This window comes from Oncorhynchus gorbuscha, linkage group LG22 (assembly GCF_021184085.1).
Source record: "Oncorhynchus gorbuscha isolate QuinsamMale2020 ecotype Even-year linkage group LG22, OgorEven_v1.0, whole genome shotgun sequence".
NCBI lineage: Eukaryota > Metazoa > Chordata > Actinopteri > Salmoniformes > Salmonidae > Oncorhynchus > Oncorhynchus gorbuscha.
The window spans coordinates 52,189,224-52,203,691 of NC_060194.1; the positions used below are offsets into that span (position 1 = coordinate 52,189,224).

The 14,468-nt window shown below is 47.7% G+C and overlaps 1 protein-coding gene across 4 annotated transcripts in view; it reads right to left on the bottom strand.

Annotated features, from left to right (window-relative positions):
• The window catches only part of atp6v1h (ATPase H+ transporting V1 subunit H), an 80,085-nt gene that overhangs the window by 23,218 nt on the left and 42,399 nt on the right, over window positions 1-14,468 (bottom strand). For 3 of the 4 annotated variants that reach the window (XM_046321657.1, XM_046321658.1, XM_046321656.1), the window contains 4 exons: window positions 12,038-12,230; window positions 9,981-10,159; window positions 9,046-9,171; window positions 4,508-4,609 (listed from right to left, as the gene is read on the bottom strand). In XM_046321657.1, the coding sequence (XP_046177613.1) occupies window positions 4,508-4,609; window positions 9,046-9,171; window positions 9,981-10,159; window positions 12,038-12,230 (600 nt within the window). Of the gene's footprint in view, window positions 1-4,507; window positions 4,610-4,895; window positions 5,009-9,045; window positions 9,172-9,980; window positions 10,160-12,037; window positions 12,231-14,468 lie in introns of those variants that run through there. The other variant, XM_046321659.1, reaches the window with a different exon arrangement.

Sequence of the window (14,468 nt, forward strand, 5' to 3'; positions counted from 1 at the left end):
TAGTGGAGGGAGGAGGCCAGGGAGGTAGTGGAGGGAGGAGGCCAGGGAGGTAGTGGAGGGAGGAGGCCAGGGAGGTAGTGGAGGGAGGAGGCCAGGGAGGTAGTGGAGGGAGGAGGGAGGCCAGGGAGGTAGTGGAGGGAGGAGGCCAGGGAGGTAGTGGAGGGAGGAGGAGGCCAGGAGGTAGTGGAGGGAGGAGGCCAGGGAGGTAGTGGAGGGAGGAGGCCAGGGAGGTAGTGGAGGGAGGAGGCCAGAGAGGTAGTGGAGGGAGGAGATCAGAGAGGTAGTGGAGGGAGGAGGCCAGAGAGGTAGTGGAGGGAGGAGGCCAGGGAGGTAGTGGAGGGAGGAGGCCAGAGAGGTAGTGGAGGGAGGAGATCAGAGAGGTAGTGGAGGGAGGAGACCAGAGAGGTAGTGGAGGGACGAGGCCAGAGAGGTAGTGGAGGGACGAGGCCAGAGAGGTAGTGGAGGGAGGGAGGCCAGGGAGGTAGTGGAGGGAGGAGGCCAGGGAGGTAGTGGAGGGAGGAGGCCAGGGTGGAGGTAGTGGAGGGAGGAGGGAGGTAGTGGAGGGAGGAGGCCAGGGAGGTAGTGGAGGGAGGAGGAGGAGGTAGTGGAGGGAGGAGGCCAGGGAGGTAGGGAGGGAGGAGGCCAGGAGGTAGTGGAGGGAGGAGGCCAGGGAGGTAGTGGAGGGAGGAGGCCAGGAGGTAGTGGAGGGAGGAGGCCAGGGGGTAGTGGAGGGAGGAGACCAGGGAGGTAGTGGAGGGAAGAGGCCAGGGAGATAGTGGAGGGAAGAGGCCAGGGAGGTAGTGGAGTGAGGAGGCCAGGGAGATAGTGGAGGGAGGAGGCCAGGGAAGGAGTGGAGGGAGGAGGCCAGGGAAGGAGTGGAGGGAGGTAGAGAGGTAGTGGAGGGAAGAGGCCAAGGAAGGAGTGGAGGGAGGAGGCCAGGGAGGTAGTGGAGGGAGGAGGCCAGGGAGATAGTGGAGGGAGGAGGACAGGGAGGTAGTGGAGGGAGGAGGCCAAGGAGGTAGTGGAGCGAGGTAGTGGAGGGAGGCCAGGGAGGTAGTGGAGGGAGGAGGCCAGGGAGATAGTGGAGGGAGGAGGACAGGGAGGTAGTGGAGGGAGGAGTCCAAGGAGGTAGTGGAGGGAGGAGGTAGTGGAGGGACAAGGCCAGGGAGGTAGTGGAGGGACGAGGCCAGGGAGGTAGTGGAGGGACGAGGCCAGGGAGGTAGTGGAGGGAAGAGGCCAGGGAGGTAGTGGAGGGAAGAGGCCAGGGAGGTAGTGGAGGGAGGCCAGGGAGGTAGTGGAGGGAGATAGAGAGGGAGGAGTCCAGGGAGGTAGTGGAGGGAGGAGTCCAGAGAGGTAGTGGAGGGAGGAGGCCAGAGAGGTAGTGGAGGGAGGAGGCCAGGAGGAGTGGAGGAGGTAGGGGAGGGAGGAGGCCAGGGGAGGAGGCCAGGAGGTAGTGGAGGGAGGAGGCCAGAGAGGTGGAGGGAGGAGGCCAGGAGGTAGTGGAGGAGGCCAGAGAGGTAGTGGAGGGAGGAGGCCAGAGAGGTAGTGGAGGGAGGAGGCCAGAGAGGTAGTGGAGGAGGCCAGGAGTGGAGGGAGAGAGGAGGTAGTGGAGGGAGGAGGCCAGAGAGGTAGTGGAGGGAAGTAGAGAGGTAGTGGAGGGAGGAGACCAGGGAGGTAGTGGAGGGAGATAGAGAGGGAGGAGGCCAGGGAGGTAGTAGGCCAGAGAGGTAGTGGAGGGAGGAGGCCAGAGAGGTAGTGGAGGGAGGAGGCCAGGGAGGAGGCCAGGGAGGTAGTGGAGGGAGGAGGCAAGAGAGGTAGTGGAGGGAAGTAGAGAGGTAGTGGAGGGAGGAGGCCAGGGAGGTAGTGGAGGGAGATAGAGAGGGAGGAGGCCAGGGAGGTAGTGGAGGGAGGTAGAGAGGTAGTGGAGGGAGGTAGAGAGGTAGTGGAGGGAGGAGGCCAGGGAAGGAGTGGAGGGAGGAGGCCAGGGAAGGAGTGGAGGGAGGTAGAGAGGTAGTGGAGGGAGGAGGCCAAGGAGGTAGTGGAGGGAGGAGGCCAGGGAGGTAGTGGAGGGAGGAGGCCAGGGAAGGAGTGGAGGGAGGAGGCCAGGGAAGGAGTGGAGGGAGGTAGAGAGGTAGTGGAGGGAGGAGGCCAAGGAGGTAGTGGAGGGAGGAGGCCAGGGAGGTAGTGGAGGGAGGAGGCCAGGGAGGTAGTGGAGGAGGACAGGGAGGTAGTGGAGGAGGACAGGGAGGTAGTGGAGGGAGGAGGCCAAGAAGGTGGTGGAGGGAGGAGGCCAAGAAGGTGGTGGAGGGAGGAGGCCAAGAAGGTGGTGGAGGGAGGAGGCCAGGGAGGTAGTGGAGGGAGGAGGTGGAGGAGTACAGGGAGGTAGTAGAGGGAGGAGACCAGGGAGGTAGTGGAGGGAGGAGACCAGGGAGGTAGTGGAGGGAGGAGACCAGGGAGGTAGTGGAGGGAGGAGACCAGGGAGGTAGTGGAGGGAGGAGACCAGGGAGGTAGTGGAGGCAGGAGGCCAGGGAGGGAGGAGGCCAGGGAGGGAGGTGGAGGAGGCCAGGGAGGTAGTGGAGGGTGGACGCCAGGGAGTTAAAAAATATTTTTTATACCCAACTCCAGTACCCCAACAGCATGTTATTATTGGTAGGTAGAGGGGTAGTGTCCCCAGCAGCATGTTATTATTGGTAGGTAGAGGGGTAGTGTCCCCAACAGCATGTTATTATTGGTAGGTAGAGGGGTAGTGTCCCCAGCAGCATGTTATTATTGGTAGGTAGAGGGGTAGTGTCCCCAACAGCATGTTATTATTGATAGGTAGATGTTATTATTGGTAGGTAGTGTCCCCAGCAGCATGTTATTATTGGTAGGTAGAGGGGTAGTGTCCCCAGCAGCATGTTATTATTGGTAGGTAGAGGGGTAGTGTCCCCAACAGCATGTTATTATTGGTAGGTAGAGGGGTAGTGTCCCCAACAGCATGTTATTATTGGTAGGTAGAGGGGTAGTGTCCCCAACAGCATGTTATTATTGGTAGGTAGAGGGGTAGTGTCCCCAACAGCATGTTATTATTGGTAGGTAGAGGGGTAGTGTCCCCAACAGCATGTTATTATTGGTAGGTAGAGGGGTAGTGTCCCCAACAGCATGTTATTATTGGTAGGTAGAGGGGTAGTGTCCCCAACAGCATGTTATTATTGGTAGGTAGAGGGGTAGTGTCCCCAGCAGCATGTTATTATTGGTAGGTAGAGGGGTAGTGTCCCCAACAGCATGTTATTATTGGTAGTGTCCCCAGCAGCATGTTATTATTGGTAGGTAGAGGGGTAGTGTCCCCAACAGCATGTTATTATTGGTAGGTAGACGGGTAGTGTCCCCAGCAGCATGTTATTATTGGTAGGTAGAGGGGTAGTGTCCCAAACAGCATGTTATTATTGGTAGGTAGACGGGTAGTGTCCCCAACAGCATGTTATTATTGGTAGGTAGGGGGTAGAGGGGTAGGTGTCCCCAACAGCATGTTATTATTGGTAGGTAGAGGGGTAGTGTCCCCAACAGCATGTTATTATTGGTAGGTAGAGGGGTAGTGTCCCCAACAGCATGTTATTATTGGTAGGTAGAGGGGTAGTGTCCCCAGCAGTTATTATTGGTAGGTATTAACAGCATTGGTAGGTAGAGGGGTAGTGTCCCCAACAGCATGTTATTATTGGTAGGTAGAGGGGTAGTGTCCCCAACAGCATGTTATTATTGGTAGGTAGACTGGTAGTGTCCCCAACAGCATGTTATTATTGGTAGGTAGAGGGGTAGTGTCCCCAGCAGCATGTTATTATTGGTAGGCAGAGGGGTAGTGTTCACAACAGCATGTTATTATTGGTAGGTAGAGGGGTAGTGTCCCCAACAGCATGTTATTATTGGTAGGTAGAGGGGTAGTGTCCCCAACAGCATGGGTAGGTAGACTGTCCCCAACAGCATGTTATTATTGGTAGGTAGAGCATGGGTAGGTAGTGTCCCCAACAGCATGTTATTATTGGTAGGTAGAAGGGTAGTGTCCCCAGCAGCATGTTATTATTGGTAGGTAGAGGGGTAGTGTCCCCAACAGCATGTTATTATTGGTAGGTAGAGGGGTAGTGTCCCCAGCAGCATGTTATTATTGGTAGGTAGAGGGGTAGTGTCCCCAGCAGCATGTTATTATTGGTAGGTAGAGGGGTAGTGTCCCCAGCAGCATGTTATTATTGGTAGGTAGAGGGGTAGTGTCCCCAGCAGCATGTTATTATTGGTAGGTAGAGGGGTAGTGTCCCCAGCAGCATGTTATTATTGGTAGGTAGAGGGGTAGTGTCCCCAGCAGCACACAGTTTTGTTGTAGCTCTGGGCAAACACACCTAACTCAACTCATTGAGGGCTTTATGATAAGTTGGCAAGTTGAATCGGGTGTGCTTGTCCGGGGCTATTGGAGGACTGGAGTTGGTAAACACTACAATAGGATATGGTACGATCCAATAATAACACTGTGTGTCCTTACCGTTTCCCCCGAGGGTAGTGTCTGACGTATTCACCAACATCATGAGCAGCTACAGCAATAACCTGAGGGTCATCAGATACCTCCAACAGCCGAGTAAGGATCCTGAGGAGGAGAACATAACACATAACTAACCCTGACATCAGATACCTCCAACAGCCGAGTAAGGATCCTGAGGAGGGAGAACATAACACATAACTAACCCTGACATCAGATACCTCCAACAGCCGAGTAAGGATCCTGAGGAGGGAGAACATAACACATAACTAACCCTGACATCAGATACCTCCAGCAGCCGAGTAAGGATCCTGAGGAGGGAGAACATAACACATAACTAACCCTGACATCAGATACCTCCAGCAGCCCCTGAGGAGGGAGAACATAACAGATAACTAACCCTGACATCAGATACCTCCAGCAGCCGAGTAAGGATCCTGAGGAGGGAGAACACATAACACATAACTAACCCTGACATCAGATACCTCCAGCAGCCGAGTAAGGATCCTGAGGAGGGAGAACACATAACACATAACTAACCCTAACATCAGATACAGTGCCTTGCGAAAGTATTCGGCCCCCTTGAACTTTGCGACCTTTTGCCACATTTCAGGCTTCAAACATAAAGATATAAAACTATTTTTTTTTGTGAAGAATCAACAACAAGTGGGACACAATCTTGAAGTGGAACGACATTTATTGGATATTTCAAATTTTTTTAACAAATCAAAAACTGAAAAATTGGGCCTGCAAAATTATTCAGCCCCCTTAAGTTAATACTTTGTAGCGCCACCTTTTGCTGCGATTACAGCTGTAAGTCGCTTGGGGTATGTCTCTATCAGTTTTGCACATCGAGAGACTGAAATTTTTCCCATTCCTCCTTGCAAAACAGCTCGAGCTCAGTGAGGTTGGATGGAGAGCATTTGTGAACAGCAGTTTTCAGTTCTTTCCACAGATTCTCAATTGGATTCAGGTCTGGACTTCGACTTGGCCATTCTAACACCGTCATAGGCAAAACATATTGATTCAACAGTAGCTAAGATGGGGAGAAGTCTGTCCATAATAAAGTGCTGCTCAACCTTCTCAACAGCACTGTCAACAAGGCAGGTCCTACAGGCCCTAATTTCTACCTTCTTAACAGCACTGTCAACAAGGCAGGTCCTACAGGCCCTAGTTTCTACCTTCTTAACAGCACTGTCAACAAGGCAGGTCCTACAGGCCCTAATTTCTACCTTCTTAACAGCACTGTCAACAAGGCAGGTCCTACAGGCCCTAGTTTCTACCTTCTTAACAACACTATCAACAAGGCAGGTCCTACAGGCCCTCGTTTCTACCTTCTTAACAGCACTGTCAACAAGGCAGGTCCTACAGGCCCTAATTTCTACCTTCTTAACAGCACTGTCAACAAGGCAGGTCCTACAGGCCCTAGTTTTGTCACACCTTGACAACTGTTCAGTAGTGTGGTCAGGTGCCACAAAAAAGGACTTAGGAAAATTGTAATTGGTTCAGAACAGGGCAGTACGGCTGGCCTTTGGATGTACACAGAGAGCTAATATTAATAATATGCATGTCAATCTCTCCTGGCTCAAAGTGGAAGAGAGCTTGACTTCATCACTACTTGTATTCATGAGCGGTATTGACATGTTGAATGCACCGAGCTGTCTGGCACACAGCTCGGATACTCATGCCTACCGCACAAGACAAGCCACCCGAGGTCTCTTCACAGTCCCCAAGTCCAGAACAGACTGGGAGGCACACAGCATTTGCATAGATTCATGACTACATGGGACTCTATTCCACATCAAGTATCTGATGTAAACAGTAATTAAAAAACAGATAATAACACCTTATGTAACAGCGGGACTGTGGAGCAGCACACACTTAGGCACAGACACACACGTACACATGGACTTTGTACTGTATATGTGGTAGTGGTGGAGTAGGGGCCTGAGGGCACACAGTCTGAATGTATTATGTTTTTAAAAGTGTATAAACTGCCTTAATTTTGCTGGACTCCAGGAAGAGTAGCTGCATGAACTAATGGGGAACTGCTGAGCAGTTGCCATACCAGGCGGTGATGCAACCGATCAGGATGCTCTCGATGGTGCAGCTGTAGAACTTTTTGAGGATCTATGCCACATTTTTTCAGTCTCCTGAGGGGGAAAAGGTTTTGTCGTTTCATCTTCACGACCGTCTTGGTATGTTTGGACCATGATAGATCGTTGGTGATGTGGACACCAAGGAACTTGAAACTCTCGACCCGCTCCACTGCAGCCCCGTCGATGTTAATGGGGGCCTGTTTGGCCCACCTTTTCCTGTAGTCCACAATCACTTCCATCTTTCTCACGTTGAGGGAGAGGTTGTTTTCCTGGCATCACACTGCCAGTTCTCTGTCCTCCTCCCTATAGGCTGTCCCTATAGGCTGTCTCTTCGATGTCGGTGATCAGGCCTACCACTGTTGTGTCATCAGCAAACTTAATGATGGTGTTGGAGTCGTGTTTGGCAACACAGTCTTGGGTTAACAGGGAGTACAGGAGGGTACTGAGTACACACCCCTGAGGGGCCCTCCAGGGGGTGTGCCCGCCGTCTCGTCGTTGATTACCAACAACGACGAGACGGCCTACAGGGAGGGGGTGAAGGCCCTTGGAGTGTGGTGTCAGGAAAATAACCTCACACTCAACGTCAACAAAACTAAGGAGATGATTGTGGACTTCAGGAAACAGCAGAGGGAACACCCCCCCCTATCCACATCGATGGAACAGTAGTGGAGAGGGTAGCAAGTTTTAAGTTCCTCGGCATACACATCACAGACAGAGAAACTGAATTGGCCCACCCACACGGATAGCATCGTGAAGAAGGCGCAGCAGCGCCTCTTCAACCTCAGGAGGCTGAAGAAATTCGGCTTGTCACCAAAAGCACTCACAAACTTCTACAGATGCACAATCGAGAGCATCCTGGCAGGCTGTATCACCGCCTGGTACGGCAACTGCTCCTCCCACAACCATAAGGCTCTCCAGAGGGTAGTGAGGTCTGCACAACGCATTTACCGGGGGCAAATTACCTGCCCTCCAGGATACCTACACCACCCGATGTGACAGGAAGGCCATAAAGATCATCAAGGACAACAACCACCCGAGCCACTGCCTGTTCACCCCACTATCATCCAGAAGGTGAGGTCAGTACAGGTGCATCAAAGCTGGGACCGAGAGACTGAAAAACAGCTTCTATCTCAAGGCCATCAGACTGTTGAACAGCCACCACTAACATTGAGTGGCTGCTGCCAACACACTGACTCAACTCCAGCCACTTTAATAATGGGAATTGATGGGAAATGATGTAAATATATCACTAGCCACTTTAAACAATGCTACCTAATATAATGTTACATACCCTACATTATTCATCTCATATGCATACGTATATACTGTACTCTATATCATCTACTGCATTTTTATGTAATACATGTATCACTAGCCACTTTATCTATGCCACTTTGTTTACATACTCATCTCATATGTATATACTGTACTCGATACCATCTACTGTATGCTGCTCTGTACCATCACTCATTCATATATCCTTATGTACATATTCTTTATCCCCTTACACTGTGTATAAGACAGTAGTTTTGGAATTGTTAGTTAGATTACTTGTTGGTTATTACTGCATTGTCGGAACTAGAAGCACAAGCATTTCGCTACACTCGCATTAACATCTGCTAACCATGTGTATGTGACAAATAAAATTGGATTTGATTTGATTTTGACATGTGTAACTTTTTTAGCCTATATGGTTGTTAGAAATCCATCTAAAACACCTTAAAACAACACATATCCACTAATCAGGGGCATCATGCACCACACAAATCTGTAGGGGCACAAAGTATGTGTAGTTCTGCGTTAACACAACCCCTAAGTTTAACTTGCTACTTAGCTCAGTAAGTGGCTGAATTAATGAGGTGATGGGGCATCATGTTGCGTTAGCTTCCTGCCGTGTTTGAGAAGTCAAAGACCTTTGGATCAGTACAGCTGCCACTGCTATCTTAATTTCCTTGAATTTTTCCTCCTCTCTGTTCTTAGCCTGTCTGCTCCTCCCCACCTCTTCTCCGTGCAGAGCAGGCAGGCCCGTTGCCCTAGCGACTCCACAAAGACACAGTGTGTAGACGTGCTGCTGGAGAGGCAGTCAAACGTTGTTCATTTGCACAATGTCTCTCGTTCACATTTGTTTGTAAATTTCCAAATTCACCTAAAATAACATTCGGTAGCTCCTACTTATGTATAACTTTATGAGCTGGATATCCTGTCTTTGCAATTAGTTTATTTTCGTTTGCGCTTATTAGCATATTTAGCTAGCAGCCTCCATGGAAATTAGCTATTACTTGTGCTAATTTTGTTAGAATTCTGGTAATAAACGCCTTAGTGTTTTTTTTGCCGCCGCCTTGTGTACTAAGCCGGTAATATCAAAAATCCGGGGTTAGAGAAGGCTGGTAGTATGATATGAACATTTGTATCCCGCCCAAACCTAGTGAACACTAGGAGTCTTACTTGAGGAGTTCGTAGTTCTTCTCGTTGAGGCGGACTGCGTTCTCACGCCAGAACTTCTCTGACTTGTGGACCGGACTCCACTCCAGGCGACCGGACTTCAGCTCCGAACTGTACTCATCAAACGAACTGAGAGGGAGACACAGGAGACCGAGAGAGAGAGAGAAAAAGAGGGAGACCGAGAGAGAGAGAAAAAGAGGGAGACCGAGAGAGAGAGAGAAGAAGAAGGAGAGTAAAATTATCAGAGTGAGGTATTCTCTCATTTGTGTCTGGAAGTAGCTAGCAAACTAGCCAACGTCAGCCAGTTAGCTTGGGTGCTTGACTGCCGTTGTAAGGTCAGAACGCTCGAATCAACCCTATTTTCCAAATGTACGAACACCCAGAGCACTCCGGCACTCCAGAGTGAATGTACAAACACCCAGAGCACTCCAGAGTGAATGTACGAACACCCAGAGCACTCCAGAGTGAATGTACGAACACCCAGAGCACTCCAGAGTGAATGTACGAACACCCAGAGCACTCCAGAGTGAATGTACGAACACCCAGAGCACTCCAGAGTGAATGTACGAACACCCAGAGCACTCCGGCACTCCAGAGTGAATGTACGAACACCCAGAGCACTCCAGAGTGAATGTACGAACACCCAGAGCACTCCGGCACTCCAGAGTGAATGTACGAACACCCAGAGCACTCCAGAGTGAATGTACGAACACCCAGAGCACTCCGGCACTCCAGAGTGAATGTACGAACACCCAGAGCACTCCGGCACTCCAGAGTGAATGTACGAACACCCAGAGCACTCCGGCACTCCAGAGTGAATGTACGAACACCCAGAGCACTCCGGCACTCCAGAGTGAATGTACAAACACACCCTTAATATAGAGCGATGTTGACCGTATCAGTCTTTCTGGGTGTTAACTGGGTTAGAAGTCACAAACCTGAGGTCCTGAACGCTCTCCCCCAGACTCTCCAGCAGGAACTTGATGTCTTCCGTAATGTCCTCATCGTCATACTTCTGCTGGTCCAGATTCTCCAGCTGCTTCAGAACCTTACACTGTATCATGGCCAGGGCATACTCCTGACGGGTCTCCCTATCCGCTGACTTCTCCAACAGGTTCTAGAAAAATAATATTAATATGTATCATGGCCAGGGCATACTCCTCACCAAGCTACAACAGGGTGCTGATACTGGAGCCACCAACAGGGTGCTGATACTGGAGCCACCAACAGGGTGCTGATACTGGAGCCACCAACAGGGTGCTGATACTGGAGCCACTAACAGGGTGCTGATACTGGAGCCACCAACAGGGTGCTGATACTGGAGCCACCAACAGGGTGCTGATACTGGAGCCACCAACAGGGTGCTGATACTGGAGCCACCAACAGACAACAGGGTGCTGATACTGAAGCCACCAACAGGGTGCTGATACTGGAGCCACCAACAGACAACAGAGTGCTGATACTGGAGCCACTATTCTTAGGGAAAACAGGATTTTGAATGGGACTGAATTGTGTGGTAAACTGTACAAGACTGTTTGTTTTGGGGCCATGGACAGTGGATGGTGAATTCATTATCTGACAGAGTCTTGCAGGATGTCAGACAGGGATAAGTAGACAACTAGCTACTGTAACCAACTACAGTGGGGCAAAAAAGTATTTCGTCAGCCACCAATTGTGCAAGTTCTCCCACTTAAAAAGATGAGAGGCCTGTAATTTTCATAGGTACACTTCAACTATGACAGACAAAATTAGAAAGAAAAATCCTGAAAAATCACATTGTAGGATTTTTAATGAATTTATTTGCAAATTATGGTGGAAAATAAGTATTTGGTCATATTTATCTCAATACTTTGTTAAATACCCTTTGTTGGCAATGGCAGAGGTCAAACGTTTTCTGTATGTCTTCACAAGGTTTTCACACACTGTTGCTGGTATTTTGGCCCATTCCTCCATGTAGATCTCCTCTAGAGCAGTGATGTTTTGGGGCTGTTGCTGGGCAACACAGACTTTCAACTCCCTCCAAAGATTTTCTATGGGGTTGAGATGTGGAGACTGGTTAGGCCACTCCAGGACCTTGAAATGCTTCTTACGAAGCCACTCCTTCGTTGCCCGGGCGGTGTGTTTGGGATCATTGTCATGCTGAAAGCCACGTTTCGTCTTCAATGCCCTTGCTGATGGAAGAAGGTTTTCATTCAAAATCTCACGATACATGGCCACATTCATTCTTTCCTTTACACGGATCAGTCATCCTGGTCCCTTTGCAGACAAACAGCCCCAAAGCATGATGTTTCCACCCCCATGCTTCACAGTAGGTATGGTGCTCTTTGTTACTTTGGTCCCAGCTCTCTGCAGGTCATTCACTAGGTCCCCCCGTGTGGTTCTGGGATTTTTGCTCACCGTTCTTGTGATCATTTTGACCCCACGGGGTGAGATCTTGCGTGGAGCCCGAGATCGAGGGAGATTATCAGTGGTCTTGTATGTCTTCCATTTCCTAATAATTGCTCCCACAGTTGATTTCTTCAAACCAAGCTGCTTACCTACTGCAGATTCAGTCTTCCCAGCCTGGTGCAGGTCTACAATTTTGTTTCTGGTGTCCTTTGACAGCTCTTTGGTCTTGGCCATAGTGGAGTTTGGAGTGTGACTGTTTGAGGTTGTGGACACGTGTCTTTTATACTGATAACAAGTTCAAACAGGTGCCATTAATACAGGTAACGAGTGGAGGACAGAGGAGCCTCTTAAAGAAGAAGTTACAGGTCTGTGAGAGTCAGAAATCTTGCTTGTTTGTAGGTGACCAAATACTTATTTTCCACCATAATTTGCAAATAAATTGATTAAAAATCCTACAATGTGATTTTCTAGTTGAAGTGTACCTATGAGGAAAATTACAGGCCTCTCATCTTTTTAAGTGGGAGAACTTGCACAATTGGTGGCTGACTAAATACTTTTTTGCCCCACTGTACCTACCTACCTACCGTAACTAACTAGCAGTACGTACCCTGAAGGCAGCCAGGATGATGCGCGTGACCTTCTCCTTGACAGACTCCTGCAGGATGTCAGACAGGGCCGGCACCACGTTGTAACGGCGTAGCTGCTCACAGAGCTGAGAGTTGAAGGCCAGCAGCCACACACAAAACCCCATCTGGTACTGCAGCTGGAAACCACACTTGTTACTGAGCACAGCCGTGATGCTAGAGGGAGGAGAGAGAACAGGGTCAGCTGGTACAGGAAACCACACGTGTTACTGAGCACAGCCGTGATGCTAGAGGGAGGAGAGAGAACAGGGTCAGGGGTCAGCTGGTACAGGAAACCACACGTGTTACTGAGCACAGCCGTGATGCTAGAGGGAGGAGAGAGAACAGGGTCAGGTGGTACAGGAAACCACACGTGTTACTGAGCACAGCCGTGACGCTAGAGGGAGGAGAGAGAACAGGGTCAGGGGTCAGGTGGTACAAGGGTTAGAAACACACAGAACCCGATCTGGTACAGGAAACCACACAGGTCGATCTGCGTAGTTTTATGGTGCCTCATGGTTTTATTGCATGGTTTATGACTTTATAGCTTGAGTTACAGATACCAGCAGTGGTTTGGCTAACTTAATCTTCTAATTGTAGTCAAACAGGTTAAAGCACTGGACCTCTCCAACCACACTAATGATGTGAGCCTAACAGATAGAAGGTAGTGGTACCAGCATTGTTACAATCACTGCATACAGCTAACAGAGAAATACATTCGTTAATACCGAGAGACAAGTAGTAACAGAATTAGATGTAGTAATAGTACCCAGAGACTGGTAGTAGTGGTATTAGATGTAGTAGTGGTATTAGATGTAGTAATGGTATTAGATGTAGTAATAGTACCCAGAGACTGGTAGTAGTAGTATTAGATGTGGTAATAGTATTAGATGTAGTAATGGTATTAGATGTAGTAATGGTATTAGATGTAGTAATAGTATTAGATGTAGTAATAGTATTAGATGTAGTAATGGTATTAGATGTAGTAATGGTATTAGATGTAGTAATGGTATTAGATGTAGTAATGGTATTAGATGTAGTAATGGTATTAGATGTAGTAATGGTATTAGATGTAGTAATAGTATCCAGAGACTAGTAGTAGTGGTATTAGATGTAGTAATAGTACCCAGAGAATAGTAGTAATGGTATTAGATGTAGTAATAGTATTAGATGTAGTAATAGTACCTAGAGACTGGTAGTAATGGTATTAGATGTAGTAATAGTACCCAGAGACAAGTAGTAATGGTGTTAGATGTAGTAATAGTACCCAGAGACTAGTAGTAGTGGTATTAGATGTAGTAATAGTACCCAGAGACTAGTAGTAATGGTATTAGATGTAGTAATAGTACCCAGAGACTAGTAGTAATGGTATTAGATGTAGTAATAGTACCTAGAGACTGGTAGTAATGGTATTAGATGTAGTAATAGTACCTAGAGACTGGTAGTAATGGTATTAGATGTAGTAATAGTACCCAGAGACAAGTAGTAATGGTGTTAGATGTAGTAATAGTACCCATAGACTGGTAGTAATGGTATTAGATGTAGTAATGGTATTAGATGTAGTAATAGTACCCATAGACTAGTAGTAATGGTATTAGATGTAGTAATAGTATTAGATGTAGTAATAGTACCCATAGACTAGTAGTAATGGTATTAGATGTAGTAATAGTACCCAGAGACAAGTAGTAATGGTGTTAGATGTAGTAATAGTTTTAGATGTAGAAATAGTTTTAGATGTAGTAATAGTATTAGATGTAGTAATAGTATTAGATGTAGTAATAGTATTAGATGTAGTAATAGTATTAGATGTAGTAATGGTATTAGATGTAGTAATGGTATTAGATGTAGTAATGGTATTAGATGTAGTAATGGTATTAGATGTAGTAATGGTATTAGATGTAGTAATGGTATTAGATGTAGTAATGGTATTAGATGTAGTAATATTATTAGATGTAGTAATAGTTGTAGATGTAGTAATAGTATCCAGAGACTGGTAGTAATGGTATTAGATGTAGTAATGGTATTAGATGTAGTAATAGTATTAGATGTAGTAATAGTATTAGATGTAGTAATAGTATTAGATGTAGTAATAGTATTAGATGTAGTAATAGTATTAGATGTAGTAATAGTATTAGATGTAGTAATATTAGATGTATAATAGTATTAGATGTAGTAATAGTATTAGAGACTGGTAGTAATGGTATTAGATGTAGTAATAGTATTAGATGTAGTAATAGTATCCAGAGACTGGTAGTAATGGTATTAGATGTAGTAATAGTATTAGATGTAGTAATAGTATCCAGAGACTAGTAGTAATGGTATTAGATGTAGTAATAGTATTAGATGTAGTAATAGTACCTAGAGACTAGTAGTAATGGTATTAGATGTAGTAATAGTATTAGATGTAGTAATGGT